The 23,322-nt window shown below is 40.3% G+C and overlaps 1 protein-coding gene across 2 annotated transcripts in view; it reads right to left on the bottom strand.

Annotated features, from left to right (window-relative positions):
* myom1a (myomesin 1a (skelemin)) overlaps positions 1–23,322 on the bottom strand; it is a 180,343-nt gene that overhangs the window by 147,152 nt on the left and 9,869 nt on the right. For both annotated transcript variants that reach the window (XM_059979587.1, XM_059979582.1), the window contains exons 2-4: positions 16,002–16,114; positions 11,962–12,073; positions 10,959–11,149 (exon numbers count right to left, since the gene is read on the bottom strand). In XM_059979587.1, coding sequence (XP_059835570.1) covers positions 10,959–11,095 — 137 coding nt within the window. In that variant the 5' untranslated portion in view covers positions 11,096–11,149; positions 11,962–12,073; positions 16,002–16,114. The remainder of the gene's footprint in view (positions 1–10,958; positions 11,150–11,961; positions 12,074–16,001; positions 16,115–23,322) is intronic.

Raw genomic sequence — 23,322 nt, 5'->3', positions numbered from 1 at the left:
CCCTAACCCACAAGACAAAGTTTTCCTCGAATAAAAGTTCCTAGAGAGACCGTGAGAACGATCGAGAAAGTCCGCCGGCTGAGGCGGAGGTCCCGCCGGGAGCTAGTGGTAAGGTTGAGGGGGAAAGGCCAGATGGCCAGAGATTTCCAGGCTTGACCTGTTTTAATTGTGGAAAGATGGGTCATATTGCATCTCGGTGCTTTGCTCCGAGGAAAGAGACAGGAAAAGGGAAAGCAGCAGTCCTATCGGATGTGCCGTGGTAATCAGTAAATCGACAAGAGAACCCCGGGTAGACAGAGTACGAGAAGGGTCTGAGACTTGTCTGTCACATGGAACCTCTTCTGTGAGGGAGGGGGACACACCAGTTCCTGTACTGATCTGGAGAGACACGGGGGCTGAGCTGTCGTTGATCAGCAGTGAGGTACTAGAGTTTGGTCGCAAGACGAGAATGGTAGCTGTGAAGAGAATAAGAAAAGGGACCGAAATGGTGCCCTTACATAAGGTCATTATGGATTGTGAGCTGGTGTCTGGACCAGTTGAAATAGGGGTGCGATCAGACTTCCCGAGAACTGATGCGGACGTCCTTCTCAGTAACAATTTAGCAGGTGGTAAGGTTTGGGCAGCAATGATGCCGACCTGCCGGCTGGTGAGTGTTGTGGCCCCACCCCTAGATTCCAAGATCTATCCCGCATGCGCGGTCACTCGCAGCATGTCGAGAGAGGCAGCTGAGAACGAGAACAGTTTAAATCCGGCCAGTTTTGATTTGGCTGAGATGTTTCTACCGACCCTGTACCACGAGGGCTTAGAGGATGGTGAAAAGAAGAGTAGTAAAGTGAAAGAGGGTAAGGGAGAGGAGGTAGATCTGCCCTTAGCAAGGAGAAAGGTCCTAGAGGCAGAAAATAAAGATGAGGAACCGATAGAGCGGTTAAGAGGTCCAGAGTTAGACAGGGATGATCTGTCTGGTTTGGCAGAACTGTTTGAAGAAGTTGAAAATTCTAAAGGTGTTCCTGATAATGAAATAAGGCCAGCCCTAGATGAAAAGGGTGCCCTTGCCTTGAAGAAATCTGCTGGGTTGGCAGATGTTTCAGCCCGTGGGCTTGAGTTTACTCTGGAAGGGAGTTGCCCAGAGAGTACCTGGGAGGATCGGGGGAACTTAGAATTTGAAAAGGGTACGGGTATTGGAAGCCTGGAAGAGACCAATGTCCCGTTTGAGTGTGTCCAAGATGGGGATGCACGTGGTACTGAACCTAGTAACGGAGCTCAGAAAAAGTCTGAGGTATTTGATTCAGTGGAACGGGACAGCCATCCTTGTGGGTCAGATAGACTTGGTTCAGTGAAGAAAGGGTTAACCTTGGTAATAGTGGGAAGTGAGAGTTCCCAGGTGTTTGTGCTCGAAGGTGTGTTAAAAGTTAATGCGGAGCTCAAAAGTGGGGAGATAAATATTATTATTGAAGGAAACGGGAAATCTGTAGTTCCCAAATTGAATGAAGAAATTTAAAACCCTGCAGATCGATTACAGATTGAAGTGGAAGGAAAAGGGGCCCCACACGCAATTGTTATTCCAGAGTGTGGTGTGAAATTGCAGAATTCAAAATGCTGTTTGAACACAGAGGGATCGTGGGTATAGAGACCAAATAGCCTCAGGGGTCCTGAAGAGAAAACTAGCAACTTGAGTAAAATTAAGGAATTGGGTGGAAATTCGGGAAATGGGCTAAGTTTGGAATACATTGTTGATAATATAACTCTTATGGAAGGAGCGGACGAAAGCCTATTTCGCCAGGGTGCGGCAGCTTCCCACGAGGGAAGTAACCGGAAAAGAGTCGAGGGTTAATGGGGACGCCATTTTTAAATAGCAGAAACCGGTTTTAAGGGATTTCGACAAAGTCTGTGAATAATAAAAGACAACCCCCATGGAAGCCTGCCTGTTAAGTTTGAAAATGACCGAAAGATTAGTATTTACATAAACTTTTGTAGATGCACGTAAGCTAAGATCACAACTCCTTAGTTTTGTTGCTGAGGGGAGGAAACAAAATTAGATGGTTATTAAATTGAAGTCTGATGCTATAAGACTTTAGTAAGGTACAAGACATTAAGATATTAAAGGAAGTGACACTGTAATCATTAACTGTTTAGATGCTGAATTGAATGTATAACTGTATTACTCTGTAAAAAAAAACACACTTTTGTATTGTGTTAGATTCTAAAATCCTGTAGTACTCTGTACTACTTCATTTTCACCACTGGTGAAAATGCTTTGAAGAAAGTGGGTGTTATGAATGTACCACAGCTCTGAGGGGCCGAAGGGTGCGGGGTAGCCCCCTCCTTTGTGAGAATCGCAAGATCACTGTTGGGTTGGGTCAAGGGGCCCAGGAAATGAGGGAGAGACGTGCGGAATGTCTCGTTTCCCTGGCGATGTAAAGCTACGGGACATGGCCATTGTCTCCGGAAGGCGAATTTGTGGATTGGAGACTATGCTACGTGAACGCCCTCAGGCAAAGTGGGCTGGTTGAGGGAGAGATTGCATCACCCCCAACCTGATTGACATCTATGACCCTGCGAGTCAGGATAAAAGAGGGTCTGTAGGAACAGCCCCTCTGACACACCAGAAGAAACATTAAGCGACCACGTAATAGCAGGAAGTCATCTGAAGGAGGCCACGTGCGTACAGTTCCATTGCTGGAACTGGTGGCTGGAACCACGGAAAACGGCTTTTAGCTAACAACGGGGAAACCCACTCCCCTAACTCAACAGATTGGCCTCATAAAAGACCTGGGCAAGTTTAAACCGCCTCTCTCTTAAACCCAAAACGCTGCAGCTTGAATGAACTAACAGTGACTGTTATATTTCCATCGGACAATACATTATCCCCTAGACAACGATAGAGCTATTTCTTATTGGTTATTATTATACCCGCGCTTTAGATTTAGTATTGACGACGTATATTATCTGTATGTTTGCATTAATCTTATTTTTGTGCCCCTTTATCAATAAATACTTTTAAAAATAGTACCATCAGACTTCAACGGACCTCTCTATCTTTGCTGGTAAGTGACCCAGTTACGGGGTACGTAACATTATGGTCTAGGGTCATGATTGTTCTTGGCAAATTCTACAGTGCCTATCCAATATTCTATGGTTTGCTGCTTTTTGCTCTCCTACTTCTCTAACCAGGGGAAAAAGCTGCTTTCAACTTCAGTGAAATCCTTGTGAGCGTGTTTATCAAAAATCTGCTAAAAGTCCATATAAGTAACAAATCATTTCTTTGATAACTTCAATAATCTCTTTGATTTCCTCAAGTTTTGAGTTGATGAATATATTAGATTATCATTGCATATGTGTACATATTAACAATTGATTTTTTTTACAATGATGTGCAGTCCATCCAGCAATATAATGAAAGCAAATATGTGGAGATTTTAGCAAAACAGTCAACATATTCTGGGGGGGGGGGGGGGGTCCACTACATCAATGCTATTTCTCTGAAAGAGCTACCTATTAACCCCATTTCCCTAACCTTTTCCATTGCTATGAAAATATTTAATTTTTAAATTTTCATCTCATATAATTTGAATATTATGGAATCTGCTTCCACCATGTTTCAGGCAAGGCATACCTTAATGACTTGGATGAGTTTTGTCTTATTACCCTACCCCCCCATGGATTTTTGGTCATTTATTCTAAGTCTGGATTGTCTGTTTTTTGACCTTTTGACTACCTCTATTAAATCATATCCTCTGTTGCACTAAGAAGAAAAATTCCAGGTGCTGAATCACTAAAGACCACAAGACATAGGAGCAGAATTAGGCCATTCAGCCCATCGAGTCTACACCACCATTCCATCACGGCTGATTCAAGATCCCACCCCATACACTAGCCTTCTTGCCATATCCTTTGATGCACTGACTGGTCAGAAAACTACCAACTTCCGCCTTAAATATACCCATGGACTTGGCTTCCACTGGCAGACCGTTCCACAATTACTATTCTCTGGCTAAAACAAAAATTCTTCCTTACCTCTATTCTAAAATGTCACCCCTCGATTTTGAGGCTGTGCCCTCGAGTCCTGGATAGCCCTACCATAGGAAACATCCTTTCCACATCCACCCTATTTAGTCCTTTCAACATTAGGTAGGTTTCAATGAGATCCCCCTGCATTCTTCTAAATTCAAGTACAGACTCAAAGCTGCCAACCACTCCTCATTCCAAAATCATCCTCATAAACCTCCCCCGGACGCTCTACTATAACAACACATGCTTTCTGAGATATGTCTCCTAAGTCCCTCTGCACCTCTGATGTTTGAACCTTCTTCTCATTTAGAAATAATCTGCACTGTTGTTCCTCTTACAAAAATGCACCATCATACATTTCCCAACACTGTATTCCATCTGTCACTTTTTTGCTCATTCTTCCAATTTGTCAAAGTCCAGGTGCAATCACATCACTTCCTCAGCACTACCTACCACTCCAACTATCTCTGTATCATCTGCAAACTTTGCCACAAAGCCATCAATTCCATTATCTAAAATCAATGACAAAATGTGAAAAGTAGCTGTCCCAATACTGACCCGAGGAACACCACTATTCACTGTCAGAAAACCAGAAAAGGCCTCTTTTATTCCCACTTGCTGCCCTCTGCCTGTCAGCCATTCTGCTATCCATGCCTGTCTCTTGCCTGTAATGCCACAGGATTTTATTTTGTTGAGCAGCCTTGTGTGTGGCACTTTATCAAATGCCTTCTAAGACTAAGTAAATTACATCCACTACCTCTCCTTTGTCCATCCTGCTTGTTACTTCCTCAAAGAACTCTAACAGATTTGTCAGACAAGATTTCCCTTCACACAGACCACGTTGACCTCGACTTACTTTATCATTAGTTTCCAAGTACCCCGAAACCTCATTCTTAATAATAGACTCCAACACTCTCCCAACCACTGAGGTTAGGTTAGGTGGCCTATCATTTCCCCTCTTTTGCTTTCCTCCCTTCTTAAAGAGTGGAGTGATATTTGCAACCTTCCAGTCCTCAGGGACCAAGCCAGAATTGAAAGATCATGACCGATGCATCTGTTATCTTTTCAGCAACCTCTCTCAGGACTCTAGGATGTAGTCCATCTGGTCCAGGTGATTTATCCACCTTAACACCTTTCAGTCTGCCTAGCATTTTTTCCTTTGTAATATCAATTGCACTTCTGCTCCCTGACACTCACGGACCTCTGGCACACTGCTAGTGTCTTCCACAGTGAAGACTGATGCAAAGTACCCATATAGTGCATCTATCATTTCTTTGTCCCCCATTACTATCTCACCAGCATCAGTTTCCAGTAGTCCAATATCAACTCTCACCTCCATTTAACTTTTTATATAACTGAAAAAAACGTTTGGTATCCTTTTGGCTAGTTTGCCCTAGAATTTCATCTTTTCCCTTCTTATAGCTTTTTTAGTTGCCTTTCGTTGGGTTTTAAAAGCTGCCCAAACATCCAACTTCCCACTCACTTTTGCTACCTGATATGCCCTTTCCCTGTCTTTTATGCAGTCCTTAACTTCCCTTGTCAGCCAAGGATGACTACCCCTGCCATTTCAGAACAACTTCTTCTGTGGGACTTATCTATCCTGCGCCTTGTGAACTATTCCTAGAAACTTCAGCCATCTCTGCTTTGCCATCAACACCGCCAATAAACTCCTCCAATCCACTGATGCAAGCTCCTCTCTCATGTCTCTGTAATTCCCTTTTTTCCATTACAAATACTGATAGGTGTGACTTATGCTTTTCCCTCCCAAACTGCAGTATGAATTCAATCATATTATGATCACTACCTCCTCAGGGTTTCTTTACACTTAGCTGCCTAATATTATCTCGGTTATGACACAACTCCCAATCTAAGGTAGTATTTTCCCCAACTAGGCTCAAACACATCTGCTCTAAAAAGCCATCTCATAGTCACTCAACAAATTCCCTCTCTTATGATTCGACACCAATCTGATTTTCCCAATCCCCTTGCATATTGAAGTCCCTCATTACTATTCTGACATTACTCTTATTACCTGCCTTTTCCAGCTCCCTTTGCAATCTCAACCCCACATCTTGTCAACTATTAAGGCCTACATATGATTCCCATAATGTTTTTTTTTACCCTTGCAGTTTCTTAACTTCACTCAGAGGTTCAACATTCTCTGACCCTACGTTATCTCTTTTTAAAGATATAATTCCATCTCATACCAACAGAACCACACCACTACCTTTGCCTTCCTTCCTGTCCTCTCAATACAAAGTATATCCTTTGATGTGTCCTTGAGGGTTCAGAGGAGATTCACAAGGATGATTCTGGGAATGAAAGGGTTATCATACGAGGTCTGTGTTTGTACTCACTAGAATGTAGAAGGATGGTGGGGGTGGGGAATCTCATTGAAACCTTCTGATTGTTGAAAGGGCTACACAGAGTAGATGTGGAAAGGATGTTTCCCATGGTGGGGGAGTCTAGGACAAGAGAGCACAGCCTCAGGGTAGAGGGGCATCCATTTAATACTGAGATGCAGAGAAATTTCTTTAACCAAAGGGTGATGAATTTGTGGAAATGTATTACACAGGCAGCTGTGGAGGCCAGGTTGTTGGGTGTATTTAAGGCAGAGTTGATAGGTTTTGTTTGGACATGACATCAAAAGTTACAGGGAGAAGGCTGGGGGTGGTGGTGGGGGGGGGTGAAGGATCAGCTATGATTGAATCATGGGCCAAATGACCTAATTCTGCTCCTATATCTTATGGTCCTATGGTCGTATGATCTTAAGCTCCCAACAGTGGCCTTCTTTCAGCCAATGCCCACAATGTCATACCAACCAATCTCTAATTGCGCCACAAATTCATCCAATTTATTCCAATACTATGCACATTGAAATATAGCACATTCAGTCCTGCATTCTTTGCCCTTTTGAATTTTGCCTCTGTGGTACAATTTATCTTTTTGTTCTGTCTGAATTTGTACCCAGTCATTGGGTTGTCCTTCCTTACACTCAAGTTACATCGATCATCTACTTGTAAACCTGCAGGCTCATCCTCAGCTCTATCACACTGGATATCCTCCCTCTGCCGTACGAATTTAAGCCACTCCCAACAGCTCTAGTAAACCTGCTGCAAGAATATTGGTCTCAATCACCCCTCGTCCTTGTTTTACATGGCAGTTGACAGACAGTGTAAAGCTCTGACATCCTTTCTAATGTGTTTCAGGAATTAGCCAAGTACTGGTTATTGGCATTTATAGCTTCATGTCACAAGTCTAACTGAATACAGCTGAGGTCCAATCAATGACTTAAAAAGCTTTACCACAGCTTCATTCTTTTTGTTTCCTATACCTCCATTTATAAAGCCAAGAATCTTGTTACTTTTACTGACAAATAATGGAATTTAGAAACCATGAACTCTTCACTTTTTGAAAACGTCATTTGCTTCTCCACTTTTACTTTTCAAAATGTATTGTTTTAAAACATTTGTTGCAGTGTCATCTGTTATGAAGGTGTCCACTACAACACCAAGTTGTCTCCAAATGCTCTTTACAGTCCTCTTCATTCTTTTCTATATTTCTAACCTTTGTTCCATCCATAAATTTTAAAATGGTACCTCTTGTGCCTAAATGCAGATTAATTCAAATCAGCTAAAGTAACCAAGGCCAGCTTTACATTTTGCCTCTGAAAGGAAAATAATTACTATTCATTTTCTGACATTCAACCTATTTTATATCTGTTGTTACTATCACTGTAATTGCACAGGCTTTCATTTTGCTAGCATTTCTATTATTATGTGGTATTATAAACAGCAGTCATCTTGAAACCCATATGAAAATAACAACTGAATTATCTCATCTGAGACTATTGTCGGGTTAATCAGATAGGATTTTTCCTTATCACTACTTTGCTAGTTGTCATTTATTAGCCAACAGGAATCTAACACCCTTGGGCAATTGTCTCCAGATGTCTTCCCACTGTCAATGATAGTCTGATTAACTAATTGTTATCTAATTAATTCCTCTGCTTTTTTAGGTCAAGGGCATGTACAATTTTCAGTCCTCAAAACATCTGATTGCTTGAAAGATCATGGGATCTGCAATTGCAAGGATTTGGCGGTTTGACTAACTAGCCCCTATTCGTGTTTTTAAAAGAGTGCTGTCGGACTGCATGAACTCTGGTGTCAGAACAAACTCATAAGAACAACCACATCAGTGTTCAAGGCCACAAATTTCCATGTATCAGTTTCTGCTCCCAAGTCATCTACTGAGCAAAGCAGCCAACTGACAGCATTCAATGAAATTCTGCACCTAAATTCATTTGTATCAGATGCAAGGTGTGAAATATTATCAAAATACTACCCAGCCCAATCACCGACAAGAGATATCTGCAGATGCTGGCGAACCAAGCTTCACACACAAAAAGCTGGAGGAACAGCAGACCAGACAGCATCTGTAGAAAAAAGTACTGTTGACATTTTGGGCCAAAACCATTTGGAAGGATTTTGCCCTGAAACAAAGGGTCTCGGCCCGAAACGTCGACAACGTTTCTCCCTATAGATGCTGCCTGGCCTGCTGTGTTCCACCAGCATTTTGTGTGTGTTGTTGTTTCAATTTCCAGCATCTGCAGATTTCCTCGTGTTTGAACGTTGACTATACTTTTCCCCCCATAGATACCGCCTGACCAGCTGAGTTCCTCTAGCATTTGGTGTGTGTTGTTTGGACTACCATCCCAAGCTTTTTTGGAAAATATGTGACGTTAAAATCGCTTTGTAGAATAATACAACAATGAAATCATGTCTATAGACACACAATACTTTACAGAAATTTGCTCTTTGATCTGGCTCAGTCCACTACCATAGAAAAAGTGCTAATGCAACATACTTTCAACTTCAACATAGGAAGACGCAAATCTAGTAACAAATATACCAATGTTTGATGGTGGCCAGGCAAATTGCTATTATAAATCATGCAATGTAATTAGTGTGGCACTTAAAATCCTTCATGAGTCACACAAAATTAATACAGAAAATTTTCTAGCTCAAATGCCCAAAATCCTGATCTGAACATTTAGAATAGAAAACTCCCACAAGTAGTATATACTCATGTTCCCAATATAATGTTATAATTAATAGTGACAGTTACAATAAACTAACTCAGAAGGAACAGCATTGTTTGTGTTTGCTTAACCATTCAAAGTGGCCCTCTTTACATGCCATCAAATGATAAATTGCTGAGATTGAAAAATTGTTATTGACATCCTCTTGTTAACAATTGTTTTACCTTTCTCCTAATCTCCCATACAAAAATGATTTGGTTCTCATAGCAGAGAGGGCAATAGTCATTTAAAAATAAAACAGTGAGAGTTCAAAGCCTAAGCATTCCTGTAAGGGTGGAAAATTAAAAAACTGCAAGTCAAAGGAACTCCCTAAGGGTCAAGGGATATGGAGTGTTGGTTAAAGAAAAAGATCGTAGTAGCAGTAGGGAAAGTGAAAATAGAAGTGGCTCTACAGGACCTGCAGAGGACAAGGTAGGAGATCAAAAAGGGGATAGGAGATAGCACTGATGGGCAAAGATTAAGGAAAGAACGTGAGTAAAATAAGTATGTTAAAGGCAAAAGAGTATCCAGAGAATATACAAGGTCCATTAGCAATACGTGCATGGAGTCAAAGGATATGGGTAGGATCTTAAATGAATATTTCTCATCTCTTTTTGCTGTGGAGAAGGCAATTGAAGTTGGAGAATTCAGGGTGGAGGATAATGGAATTTTACAGCAAATTACCACAGAGAGAAGATATATTAGATGTCTTAGTGGTGTTAAGGGTTTGCTAGTAACCTTTCATGTTCATATCATAATGGCACCAAACTATTTTACTATGTTAGTGTTATGATATATATGCAAGGTGCTTTTATTTCTATTGTTATGATTGGCTGATTATTGAGTAAAACCAGTAGAGCTGAGAGATTAACCCTCTCCCTGCTTCACCACACTACTTACTTGTGACTGACTAGGCTACATGTATAATTGGGTGTTTATAGCATGATTTCAGTCTGAAACCTACAATAGACCAGTATAAAACAAAAACAAAATACATTCAAAGCAACCACAGCTGGAAGCAAATAGTGAAATTTATTAGCACCTGAAAGATTTAGATTGGTCTATTAAATGGGATCATTCAATTCACCATACCATTTTATGGGAATCAACTCAATCAAATGGCAGTCACTTTGACTTTGAAATATTGAGAAATGCACATATATTTCTAACATTTACTACATACGATTCAGATTTTCTATAGTTGTTAAATCAATTAATTTCAAAGCAGACATTCTATAGAGTGGAAAAGTCCAGGCAGACTATTAGACATTTTATGACCACATTATTACTTTAATTATTTGTTTCTTGCAGGATGGCCAACTAAATATACAAATAGAAGTAGAAAATGCTTCCAAGAAATTTGACAGGTGAGGTAGCATCTGTACAGAGAGATAATGTTAACCTTGCAGGTTAAATACCCTTGAAGGGTCTGTCAGCCTGAACTATTAATTATATCTTTGCTTCCACAGAAACTGCCTGATCCACTGGGTGTTTCTAGCATTCCTTGTTTTTTTTTCTTCTTTGGAATCCAAGCAAATGGATTTTTTTTTAAAGTTTTGTACTAATGAATACTCCCAGAGTGAAAGAGTTTAATTGGAATAAGTCGATGTTTTCTGAGATCCCTAGCTTAGGCTGAGAAATTGCTCCGCAAGTTAACAAGATCTAATTGTTATTTAAACCAAGATCCCTGCAGATGGTCAAGAATTTACATTCAGACCAAATCCTGGAAATTTGTTACAATTTTGGGAGCGTCCCCTGTTGGCATACATTAAAATACAACCTAAACACCATTTACGTATTGGAGAACTTTGCAAATTCGGGGTTGGTGTTCCATCCCCAGTCAGTATGTGACCCTGACAGTCAGTCTTACCCGTGGGAGCGAGTTGTAATTTTGCGCTTTTCCTCCAGGCGGTAGTCTTGCATAGCGGACTGCAACTGGCTACTACGATAGTCGCGGTCATAGTGCCGGTGGTGCTTCTGGTAAAAAGGTAATGATAGCGAGGACATGCTGGCAACGTAATATCCAACTCTTGGAACTTAGTTGTATGAATTCTCAGGAATCTGTTCATAGATAAAGCAGAAGCAAAAACAAAATCAGGTAAAGGGCTCAACGATCTGCTCCATTAATGTAAACAGAATAAACGGACAATGCTGTACGTAGGTCATTGTCAGTGGGTGAAGTGTAGAGTGCGCTGAAGCCAAGATATAGGTAACAGGGTTCTGATTTATTTCATTTTGTTTCCTTTTCTGGTCCGAACCTTAACTGGTCGAGGTAAGTAACAGCTATAGCAGTACCGAGAAACATTTAAATCCTTATTTCTAGTAAAGTTTCAGTATAATTTATCATGATTGGCAAGAAATGCAAAATAAGAGTACAGGGTTTTCATTATATATAAATATCGATCATATTAAATAAAATTAATTGTGTTTCTAAATAACTGGCACTACGTTTGATGGTTTTAAATAATTATTTTAAATAATTCGTTTTAATAAACACAATTGGCTGCAAATTGACTATCGTTCGTTGCATTTGGGCACATTTACATCCAATTTCCCATTCTGCGTTCAATTTCCTATTTCAACATCAATGTTAAAGTAATTCTGATAGAATTGTTAACATCCAACCACAGAGAATTCAGTTGAAGTATAATACGGGTGCGTTCTTGCTTTCTAAGTATGCCCGACAGAAAACCAAATTAATAAAACCCAGTGATTCTGGGCGATCTCACCAGTTGAACTATGTGTTGAGTGCACTTTTAGAACTGCACCGGTCAGCTGCCAACGGAACCTAACTTTTTAACAAGGCAAACAACATTTAAGTCACAGAACCGCCGCAAGAGTTGCTGAATCTACTGAGAAGCAGGCGCACTTACCAAATGTCAAATGTTTTCTGGGATTTTGTTGTATATACAAGAGAGAACGCTCGGTGTGATGTATCGGGGAAAGCAATGGAAGGAAGGCGGCTGCAGACTCGGCTGCAGTGTTCTGTACAAAAATAATGCCTCCCGTCAGTGGAATGTAAAACCAGAGTCCCGACCTTTTATGGCTTGAAGGATTGATAAATATAGCACTAGAGCAAGTAATCAGTCTCCCAAGCTAGAAATCTCAAGGGATTGCATGCAGGTAAAGAGTTGTTTAACGTTTCATGTAGACAGAAATAAGTGTTTGCAATTAATGGAGTTCAAGCTTCAAATCGCCGATCCCTTTTACCCACTCGCTTCTTAAGTCTGGATACACACCACTAATTTTAGCCACCCTCTGCCCCTCTCACGGGATTGACCTGATAGCCGATCCGGTGATTGCATACACATATGTGGACTGAAAGGTGCCAGAATCACAAGCGGTTCTCTGATCCGAGGTGACCTGCCTCCTCGCGAGGTCGGTGCACTTTGAAATGACTGATGAACCCGTTGTAGGAACCGCAGGCTGTCACAGATAGGGCGAAGGGGACGTGGGAGATGGAAATGGGACGTTTTGAGGAGCAGGAGGCGTCTATGCAAGATTTAAAAATAAATTTTCAACGGGTCTGCAAAACAGCGGTTCAAAACAGGGGACTAGATTCTGCTTCATGGATTTAACACACACGTGCACACATACACACGCAGAATCACAAGTATTCCTACTTCAGATAATCCCTAGCAAGAGCAATACTAAACGATATGTGTGGCCAGAAATTATGATATTCAACAACAGTATATGTATTAATTTCAAAACCTAGTTATTGCATCAATAGATTGCTGAACACCCTCAGTTTGTGACCGAATTTCCAAATCTCTTGCACAACCTTTTCTTAACTCAAAAGAATTAAACAAATTAATTCATATTTATTTTAGCCAAAACAATGTTAAAATAAATAGGAATTAATTAACACACACCAATCAATGCACTGGTCTGGGGGAACTTTCCCACCTCATATTAGACAATCAATATTCTTCTCTCCCTCAGATTGATGCCCACATTAATCAAGCAAAGATTAAATAGGACAAGGAACTATATCAGGAGCCTAATATCAGTGGCAGGAAAGTTAACGAATCATCAGGGATAGGATCAATATGCATTTGGAAGGGCAAGGATTGATTAGGGATATTCAGCATGGAATCAGAATCAGGTTGTGAAATTTGTTGTTATACAGCAGCCGTACATTACAATACATAATGAAAATGGTAAATTACAGTAAAAAATATATATTAAAAGTTAAATTAAGTAGTGCAATAAGAAATCAAAATCGAAGTAGTGAGGCAGTGTCTATGGGTTCAATGACCATTCAGAAATTTGATGGCAGAGCAGAAGAAGCTGTTCTTGAATTGTTGAGTGTGTGCCTTCAAGCTCCTGTAACTTCTCCCTGGTGGTAGCAATGAGAAGAGGGCATGTCTTGGGTGACAGGGGTCCTTAATAATGGATGCCACCTTTCTGAGGCATCACTCCTTGAAGATGTCCTGGATGCTCTGGAGGTTAGTGCCCATGATTGGAGCTGACTGAGTTTACAACTTTCTGCAGCTTACTTTGATCCTGTGTAGTGCTCCCCCCATTACAGACAGTGATGCAGTCAGTTAGAATGCTCTCCATGGTACATCTGTAGAAATATGTGAGTGTCTTTGGCGACAAAAAAGCCTCATGACTTTGACTGTGTGAAGAAGTGACCAAGAAGATTGGAAAGGCCAGGGAAGTAAGCATTGGCTTTTGACAATGGTGGTCTGGGTCCTGATGGTGAGACGACATGGGATCCAAGGTAAGCTAACCAATTAGACACAAAATTGACTTTGTGGAAAGTACCAGAGGGTGGTAGTGAAGCATCCTTTTACGAAGGAGAAGACTGTGGCCATTGGTGTAGCACAGGGATCAGTGTTGGGTTGCCATATTTTTCACCAATTTGGATGAGAATGCAGTTGGCATGATTAGTGAGCTTGTGGATGACACCAAAATTAGTGGTGGGCTAAACAGTGAAGAAGGTTGTCTAGAGTTTCAATGGAGTCTACATCAATTGGGAAAGTTATCAAAGGAATGCAAATAGAATTTAATGCAGATAAGTGTGAAATGATCCATTTTAGGAAGTACATTGAATTGTCGAGTTGTGGGGAATGTGATAAAACAAAGAGATATGTGGGAAGAAGTACCAAGTTCCTCAAGCCTTGCAATATACTGTAGGTAGACAAGGTGGCGAAGAAGGCATTTGACATCCTTGCCTTCATCATATGGAACACTGAGTTAAAAACACAAGAGATTCTGTAGATGCAGGAAATCCACATCAACACATACAAAATGCTGGAGGAACTCAGTAAGTCAGACAATATGTATGAAAATGAATAAACAATGAACATTTTGGGCTGAGTCTTAAAGAAGGGTCTTGGCCCAAGAAGTTCACTGTTTATTCATTTCCTTAGATGCTGCCTGATCTGCTTAGTTCCTCCAGCATCTCGTGTGCATTACACATTGCACTGAGTTATAAAAAAGCTGTGATGTCATATGACAGCCTTACAAGATGTTGACAAGAGCACACCTGGAATATTGTGCGTGGTTCGGAACACCATACTATAAGAGCACGTGGTTAGGGTACAGAGGGTGCAGAATAGTTTTACAAAAATTTACTGGGAATGGGGGGCTTGAGTTACAGTGAGAAAATGGCTAGTCTGGGATGCAAAAGAGGCAGAAGGGTGACACATTAAAAAGGTTTATAAAACCTTGAGGTGAATTCATAGGCGGATGGACTGTCTTTTTCCAAAGGTGGGTACCTAAAACTAGAGGTCATACATTTTAAGGAGAGGAGGAATCTGGGGCACAAACTTTCAAACAGGTGATGGTAGGTATATGGAACATAATAGCAAAGGAAGGGATAAATGCTGGAAAAATACATTTAAAACATATTTAGATAGCTGGGCAAGTAGGCTTAAGGATGGCCTATGAAGTTTACATTGGATAAGGGTGAAGTGTTGAATTTTGGGAAGACAGAGCATTATAGGACCCGGGAAGTGTTGTAGATTGGAGGGATCTTGGAGTATAGCTGTTATTGTGCTGACCTTCATCAATCAGGGCACTGACTATATAAGTTGGGATATGTTGCATTTGTACAAGACATTGGTGAGCATGCATTTGAATTATTGAGTTCCATTTAGGAAAGATTGCATTAAACTGTAAAGACAGCAGATAAAATTTTTAAAGATATCGCCAGGGATTAAGAGACAGTTATGGAGAGATGGCAGAGTGGGACTTTAATCACAGGAGCATAGGAGAATAAGGGGTGATCCTACAGAGATATAGTAAATCATGAGGGGCAAAGTTAGTGTGAATGCACACAGTCTTTTTCCTAGGGTTGTGGTGTCAAGAATTAGAGAGCATAGGTTTAAGGTGAGAGGGAGAGAATAATAGGAACATGAGGGGTAACTTTTGCACCAAGAAGGTGGTCAGTATAGGGAATGACCCATCAAAGGAAGTGGCTGAGGTAGGTGCATTAGCAACATTTAAAAGGCACTTGAACATGTATATGGATATGTTAACTCTCAGCAATAATGATTCCGTGGGCACAGAATTTGTATTTACTGACAAGTACCTTTATTGGAACGGTTAACAAACACATGAACTTACAAAACTAAGTGTGCACTCCCTTTGGGTTTCGCTGACCCTCCATGAGTTGTCAAAGATTAGCAAATGTAATTACCTGGGGAAAGAAGTCTACAATGGCCAGCAATTCCTTTCGATTCTAATGTAATCTCCACATTTCCAGTGTGGGGTCATCCACTGCTGCGGTAGTTGGTCTGATACAGTTGTTGCTGTTTACACTTGCAAAATCCTCCATTCTTATCCTTTTCCTTATCAGATCAATCTGTTATCTTTCAATTTCATTGGCTCAAGCTCATCTGACTCACCTGTGTCAGCTTCTCACTGGGTCTGGCCCAAGGCTACAAGCAGAATTACTTACAAGAGAAAATCTGCAGACGGTAGAATCCAAGCAACACACCAAATTACTAGAGGAACTCAGCAGGCCAGAAACCAAGGACAGTCAATGTTTCATACAGAGACCCTTCAGCAGGACTGGAGAATAACAAAAGAGATGAGGGGTCAGAGTTAGCAGCTGGAGAGGAGGGGAGAAAGAAACACAAAATGATAGGTGAAACTGGGAGGGGAAGGGGGAGGGGTGAAGTAAAGAGCTGGGAAGTTGATTGGTGAAAGAGATACAGGGCTGGAGAAGGGGGAATCTGATAGTAGAGGACAGAGGCCATGGAAGAAAGAAAAAGGGGGAGGTGCGCCAAAGAGAGGTGATGGGAAAGCAAAGAGATAAGGTAAGAGAGGGAAAAGGAGATGGGGAATAGGGAATGGGGGCATTACCAGGTTTGCGAAAGTGATGTTCATGCCATCAGGTAGGAGGCAACCCAGACAGAATAAAAGGTGACTGAGTGTAGCCTCATCATGATATAAGAGAAGGCCACAGATGGACATGTTGGAATGAGAATGGGAAGCAGAATTAAAATGGGTGGCCACTGGGAAATCACACTTTTTGTGGTGAATGGAGCATAGGTGCTTGGTGAAGCAGTTATAAAAGACGCCATGCCAGGAGCACCAGATACAATCAGTGATCCCAACAGACTCACAGGTGAAGTGTTGTCTTACATGGAAGGACTGTTTGGGACCCTGAATGGGAGTGGGGGCGGAGGTGCAGGGACAGGTTTAGCACTTCCTTTTGCAAGGATAAGTGGCATGAGGCAGATCAGTGGTGAGGGATAAATGGACAAGGGAGTATGGAGCGATCCCTGCAGAATGCAGAAAGTGGGAGGGAGGGAAAGATATGCTTGGTTGTGGGATCCTGTTGGAGATGGCAGAAGTTACGGAGAATTATGTGCTGGACACGGTAGGAGGTAGGTGAGGACGAGGGGAACCCTATCCCTCGTGTGGTAGCGGGAGGATGGGGTGAGGACAGAGGTGTGTGAAATGGAAAAGATGTGGTTGAGGGCAGCGTTGATGGTGGAGGAAGTGAAGCCCCTTTATTTTTGAAGAAGGAGGACTATCTCCTTCATTCTGGAATGAAAAGTCTCACCCTGAGAGCAGATGCAGCAGAGATGGAGGAATTGAGAGAAGGGGATGGCATTTTTACAAGTAACGGGGTAGGAAGAGGTGTAGTCCTAGAAACAGAATTATTTCATGCGTCCTTTTCCCAAACATGCACTAGGTAGTTTCTTTTATTATTTCCAACATAGACTAGTTCAAACCAGTTCAAACAGATTGGCCAGATACTGGGCCCAGACCACCAGATCACAAGCAGCTCCTTCTACCAGCCTTCACTTTTACATGATAACAAGCTTCATATCTGAAAATGGTTTCACGTTTGCAGAAAATGCATTGAGTCCATGGTCAGTTGCTCTGATACAGTTATCCTTGAATAAGAATCAGTTCATTCATAAAATGGTGGCTGCAAGAACAGTCTCACAAAATGGCAGCCTCTATCCCTGTGACGAGATGTCTGTTTCTTTGTCTGTTCCCACTGCTCCTGCCTCACTCCTTCTCACTGTTTGTAGATCTGAGTTCTTTTTGGCCAACAGGTAGGGATATGGGCCAAATACAGGCAAATGGGACAACTTAGGTAGGAACCTTGATCAGCATGGGCCAGTTGGGCTGAAGGTCTGACTCTGTGCTGTATGACTCAATGGCAGATTTCTGAATGGGCAGTGTCTATGGCAGGGCTTCCCAAACTTCTTAATGCCATAACCCTTGCCATTAACCAAGTACCGGTCTAAAGGGATGTGGGCTAAACATGGCAAATGAGTCCAGCTCATGAAGTCACCTTGATTAGTTATGACTCTATTAATATTTATTGGTCTTGTTTTCAATTATGCCTGTGATATTTGGAGTAAGTTGCCTGATTGGCTGGTCTCAATCATTTATACTGTTGAACTTGAACAATTGTAGTTCATTTATACTAGTGCACTTGAATAATTAGCATCCTTAACAACTGTGTATTTGTTAAGACTCTACAGAAAAGCATTTGTCTCATGTTATAGTTAATTACTATACACCTTCATTAATTTTCTCCCCAAATCTAACAAGCTCTTTAATAAGATATCTGAATTCTGAATCATTCTCCATTTGCCAATATGAGTCAGTATCATTGACAACTCCTCTGCAGAACTCCATTTTGCTTCCTTTTAATAAAATTTTTGCCTTAAACCTCAAAAGACCCCTCAAACTATTATCCAATAGCTAACCTTTCTTTGTATTACACATTGTTCTAAATAGAGGAAGTCCAATGAGGAGGGCTGGAATATAGCCATTCACTGCACAGTGGAAGATGATCTCATAACTTAATATAGATTTCAAGCATGTTCGTCCAGCCTAGTCTTACCCACCCTGCATTCTATTTATACTTTACTGTATATAGCATCATAAAACTTGTCATTTTGTTATTTAATTTTATCTAAAGTTATATTCTTTTCAATAAACACATTACATTTTTATCTAATAAATGATCACCAATTCCTTTTATGAAAACTGTTGTTTTGTTCCCCTGGCTAGGCACCAGTTCACTCTCAATTGATAATGAAATTGGAAGTTCAGACAATCGCCATGCCACTTCCAGTAGGATTGCAAACCCTGAGGAAAATTGTGCCTCGTCTGAGTAAAGTGTAATTATATTCTAAGCCTGAAGGCTAGTGAGTGACCATAATCATGTCTAATATATTTTATAATGGACTTAATCCTTAAAATAAAGGTGACATTTCACATTTCTCTCCTTCAATGCAAATGCATTAAAACAGTATTTTTATTACAACTTTTAAAATTAATTTATTCCTTCACAATCCCTTTTTCAAACTTCCAGCTGCCCAGGATCATTTCATATGACATAGCACTAACTTCGGTTTAATTCCCTAATATCCACTTCTCCAGCTTTAACTGGAGACTCATTCTGCCCAGCCATTACTATCTATAAGGAATCTTTAATATTTCATTCTTTGCTTCAAATTTGTTATCCATCTTCTAAGATCAAATTAAATCGTCTTTTTGGATATAACTTTTCCGCAAGTCTCAATATTTTAAAACCTTTAACCTCATTTTCTCCAGTGGTATTAGTTTTATTTACCTCTTTCTGAACAGAACCAATGACCTTTGTTGTTTTCTGAATTCAGTGCAGAAAATCACTTTTGCATAGAGCCAGTATTCTAGACATAAAATAACTGCAATAAATTAACACAAAATTAAAACAATTTATTTGGACACGGTAAAATGGCTTTGTAGTGAATTCTAAGATAGTACTTGAATATGATTACTGATTGGTGTTTTACATTTGTTAGATCCTTTTAATGAATGGACAGTAATCATGCTGAAATCTTTGTCCATTTTTACCTTTGCTAATACAAGGTGCTTTATCACATTTGTGTTATTGTGTATATGATTTTGAGTATCTCAACTCTTGTTCCTAATTATTCACTCATTCTGCAAGGAATATGTAAAGTCCATTTAGCTTTTAATCTTTTCAATACCACTGCAGACAAGAGCACAGTTTAACTATAGAATGTTTATTTGCAGATACAAAGAATGGCAGTAGGGCAAATGGAAACAAGTGACAACTGGAGTCTTAGTGGGAATTTACTGAACTATATTTAGCAGGAAGATAAGACATGGGAGATCTCCAGTATTAACTCTCATTTAACCTTTTTTTCTAATAATACCGGATTAATTGTTTGTCTATATCAATAGAGTTCGCTAACATTAGAGAGTAAACTTTTCAATACATTCTAAGTACATGCTGCAAAAGGATACTAATGAAAATAATAATCATCAAATTATTCAAATGTAAAGTTAAATTTAGCATTATTATCCCCTGAAATCATCTATATATTTAAACAAAATGACACAATGTAAAACATCTAAAGGGAATGCATGACAGGAATTGTAAATTCATTTATTTGAAAAGAGAAAACATATTAAATTGAATGATACATTGAGAAAAGTGAGCTAATTTTCAAAAACACAACATATTATTTTATTTGGAAGGAAATCCATTCAATCTCTGTTCCATGTCCATTATATCATTACAATGATCATGACATTGGATGGGTGCACTCAGATCATCCCAACTTTATGCTGTCCTTGCAATAATAATCCAGCTAGTCCCTATAGGTATAAATGGGCTTTCCTGATCTTAAGATTTGGAACCAAATGGTCATTTCAGTTTTTACTTATTTTACTTTGTGTTAATGCATTTAATCAATTTTAAGAGCCAGTGAGAGTCATAAAATCATATAACTAGGCTCTTCAGTCCACCATGACCATACCAAGAGTCAAGTGGTATACTAATACTAGCACTTGGTCTGTAGTCTTTAATGCCTTAGCAAATCAAGAGCTTGTCCTCAAAAATGTTGTATTAGTACCTGTCACCAGCATCTTCTCAGATAGTGCATTCCAGATTGCAGCCATCTCCTGGGTGAAAATATCTTTCCTTCCGATCCCCTCTAATGTTCTGACTCTTCGACGTCAACCATTTTTTAATTGTCTCTGTTGTAGGAAATACTTCTTGCAATGCACTATATCTATACATCTCTCATTTTGTAGGCCTACATCAGTCTCCTCCACTCTGTAGAAAACAAATCCAGTCCATCCAAACTCTGAAATGTTCCATACCTGGCAGCATTCCTTTGGACCCTCTTCTGTGCAATCATGGTCTTACTACATAACAGTAACAATACTCCAGCTGTGGCTTAACCAAAATGTAAGATGTGTATCATGACCACTAAGCTCTTACATTCTATGTCCCAGCTAATATAGGCCTACATCCCCTACGCTGACTTCATCTCCTTATCCACCTATGTTTAATAATCCATGGAACTGCACAATGAACTTCCTCTGTTCCTCAATATTATCTGTACCTCTACCATTAATACTGTATATCCTACCCTTATTACACTTACTCTTATGCATCACTTTCCTCCACCAATTTACTAGCTGACCAGTGTTGCTCTGTAGCCTGAGACTATACTCACCATCAACAACAGTAGCAATTTTAATGTCATATGCAAGATTACTGTTGTTAATATAAATGACAAAGGGTCCCAGCACTGGATCCTTTGGTACACCACTGTTTATAAGCTTCCAAACAAAAAAAAAAGTAATCCTCCAACATTACCCTCTGATTCTCACTACCAAACCAAAGCTTTGGATCACTAGGGCTCTAAATTGTGGGCCAGTCTTTCATAGTTACAGAGTCATCCAGCACAGCAAGAATGTCCTTTGGCCCAACTCTTTCACGCTGATCAAGTTGCCTGTATTTGGCCCATATCACCCTAAAGCTTTCCTATTATGTTTGTAAGCTTTTTAAACATTGAAATTATAACAGCCTCTACACCTTCCTCTGACAGCTCATTCCACACACCCACCATGATCTGTGTGAATTTTTTACAGAAGACATTGGAGCAGAATTAGGCCATTTGGCCCATCAAGAGTGCTATTATAATTATTAGCAATAGTATGAGTAGTTTCAAAGACCAGCAAGCAAGAATTTAGAATGTTGTAAATATTCATTTATACCATAAGATATTGGACAAGAATTACACCATTCAGCCCATCAAGTCTGCTCCACCATTTGATCATGGTTGGTCTATATCCCTCCCAATCCCATTATTCTAGCCTTCTCCCTGTAACCTTTCATGCCCTTACTTATCAAGAAACTATCAACCTCCACCTTAAAAAAAACTCAATGGTCTAGCTTCCACAGCCACCTGTGGCAACAAATTCCACAGATTTACAACCATCTGCTAAAGAAATTCTTCCTCATCTCCATTCTAAATAGACATTCCTCTATTCTGAGGGTGTGCCCTCTAGCCCTAGACTCCATGCTATAGGAAACATTTTCTCCTCATGCATTCTATCTGGGGCTTTCAACATTTGATAGGTTTCAATGTAATTCCCACTTATTTTTCTAAGTTCCAGTGAGTACAGCCCAGAGCCATCAAATGCTCCTCACATGATAATCCTTTCAACCCCAGAATCATTTTCTTGAACCTCCTTTGAACCCTCTCCAATGTCAGCACATGCTTTCTTAGATAAGGGGGCCAAAACTGCTCACAATACTCCAAGTGAGGCCTCACCAGTGCTTTAAAAAGCCTCAGCATCACATCCTTGTTTTTATATTCTACTCCTCTTGAAATGAATGCTAACATTGCATTCTGCTTCCTCACCAACGAATCAACCTGCAAGTTACACTTTAGGGCATCTGCATGAGGACTCGCAAGTCCCTTTGCACGTCAATTTTTTATATTTTCTCTCCATTTAGAGAATAGTCTATACTTTTAGTCCTTTCACCAAAGTGCATGACCATAGACTTACCAACACTGTGTTCCATCTGCCACTACTTTGCCCATTCTCCAAATCCAAGTCTTTCTGCAGCCTAACTGATTCCTCAACACTACCTGCCCTTCCGCTATCTGTATATATCTGCAAACTTGGTCACAAAACCATCAATTCCATCATCCAAATCATTGACATACAACGTAAACACCACTTGTCACCAGCAGCCAATCAGAAAAGTCGCCATTTATTCTCACTCTTTGCCTTTTGCCTATCAGCCAATGCTCTATCCAATGATCTTTCCTGTAATATCATGGGCTTTTATCTTGCTAAGCAGCCTCAATTGTGGCACTTTGTCAAATGGCTTTTGAAAATCCAAATACAGAATATCCACCAATTGTCTTTTGCCTATTCTGCTCGTTCAGGTCAAGATAGAACCTGTGTACAATGCTCCTTCAGCCAACATCTTCTGGATACATCATGAAATGATATATTTCAGTTCTTTTATATTTTTTATGTTTGGTTTTCGTCTTGAATGTGATTCTGGAACTGTTGGAGCCTTTGAATTGCAGTTCGGAGATTGTTTGGGTATTTCAGTGCTCTGGGAGGCAGAGGCAGCATGCACAAACCTTGTCGTGAGAAGACTGTGGGACAGCTGTGGAGCATGAGCCAATGTTCGACTCCATTTCACCAATTAAAGCCTTTATTGTTTGTTGATTATTACGACAAGGGAGATAGAAACTTTGACCCGAATGTGGAAAGTAATCATGTTCTCCTTAGACATTTTACTCTTCACTCTTAACCCATGATCTTTAGTTGTAGTCTCCCCTAATCTCGGTGGCAGAACCCATGTTGCATTACCCTATCATAATTTTTAATACCCCTATCAAATCTCCACTCATTTCCCTATGCTCCAGGGAATAAAGCCCTAACCTATTCAACCTTTACCTGTACCTCAAGTCCTCAAA

This window comes from Hypanus sabinus, chromosome 1, assembly GCF_030144855.1.
Source record: "Hypanus sabinus isolate sHypSab1 chromosome 1, sHypSab1.hap1, whole genome shotgun sequence".
Taxonomy (NCBI): domain Eukaryota; kingdom Metazoa; phylum Chordata; class Chondrichthyes; order Myliobatiformes; family Dasyatidae; genus Hypanus; species Hypanus sabinus.
The sequence above is the reverse complement of the archived record's forward strand: the minus strand, read 5'-3'. Positions and strand labels throughout refer to the sequence as shown.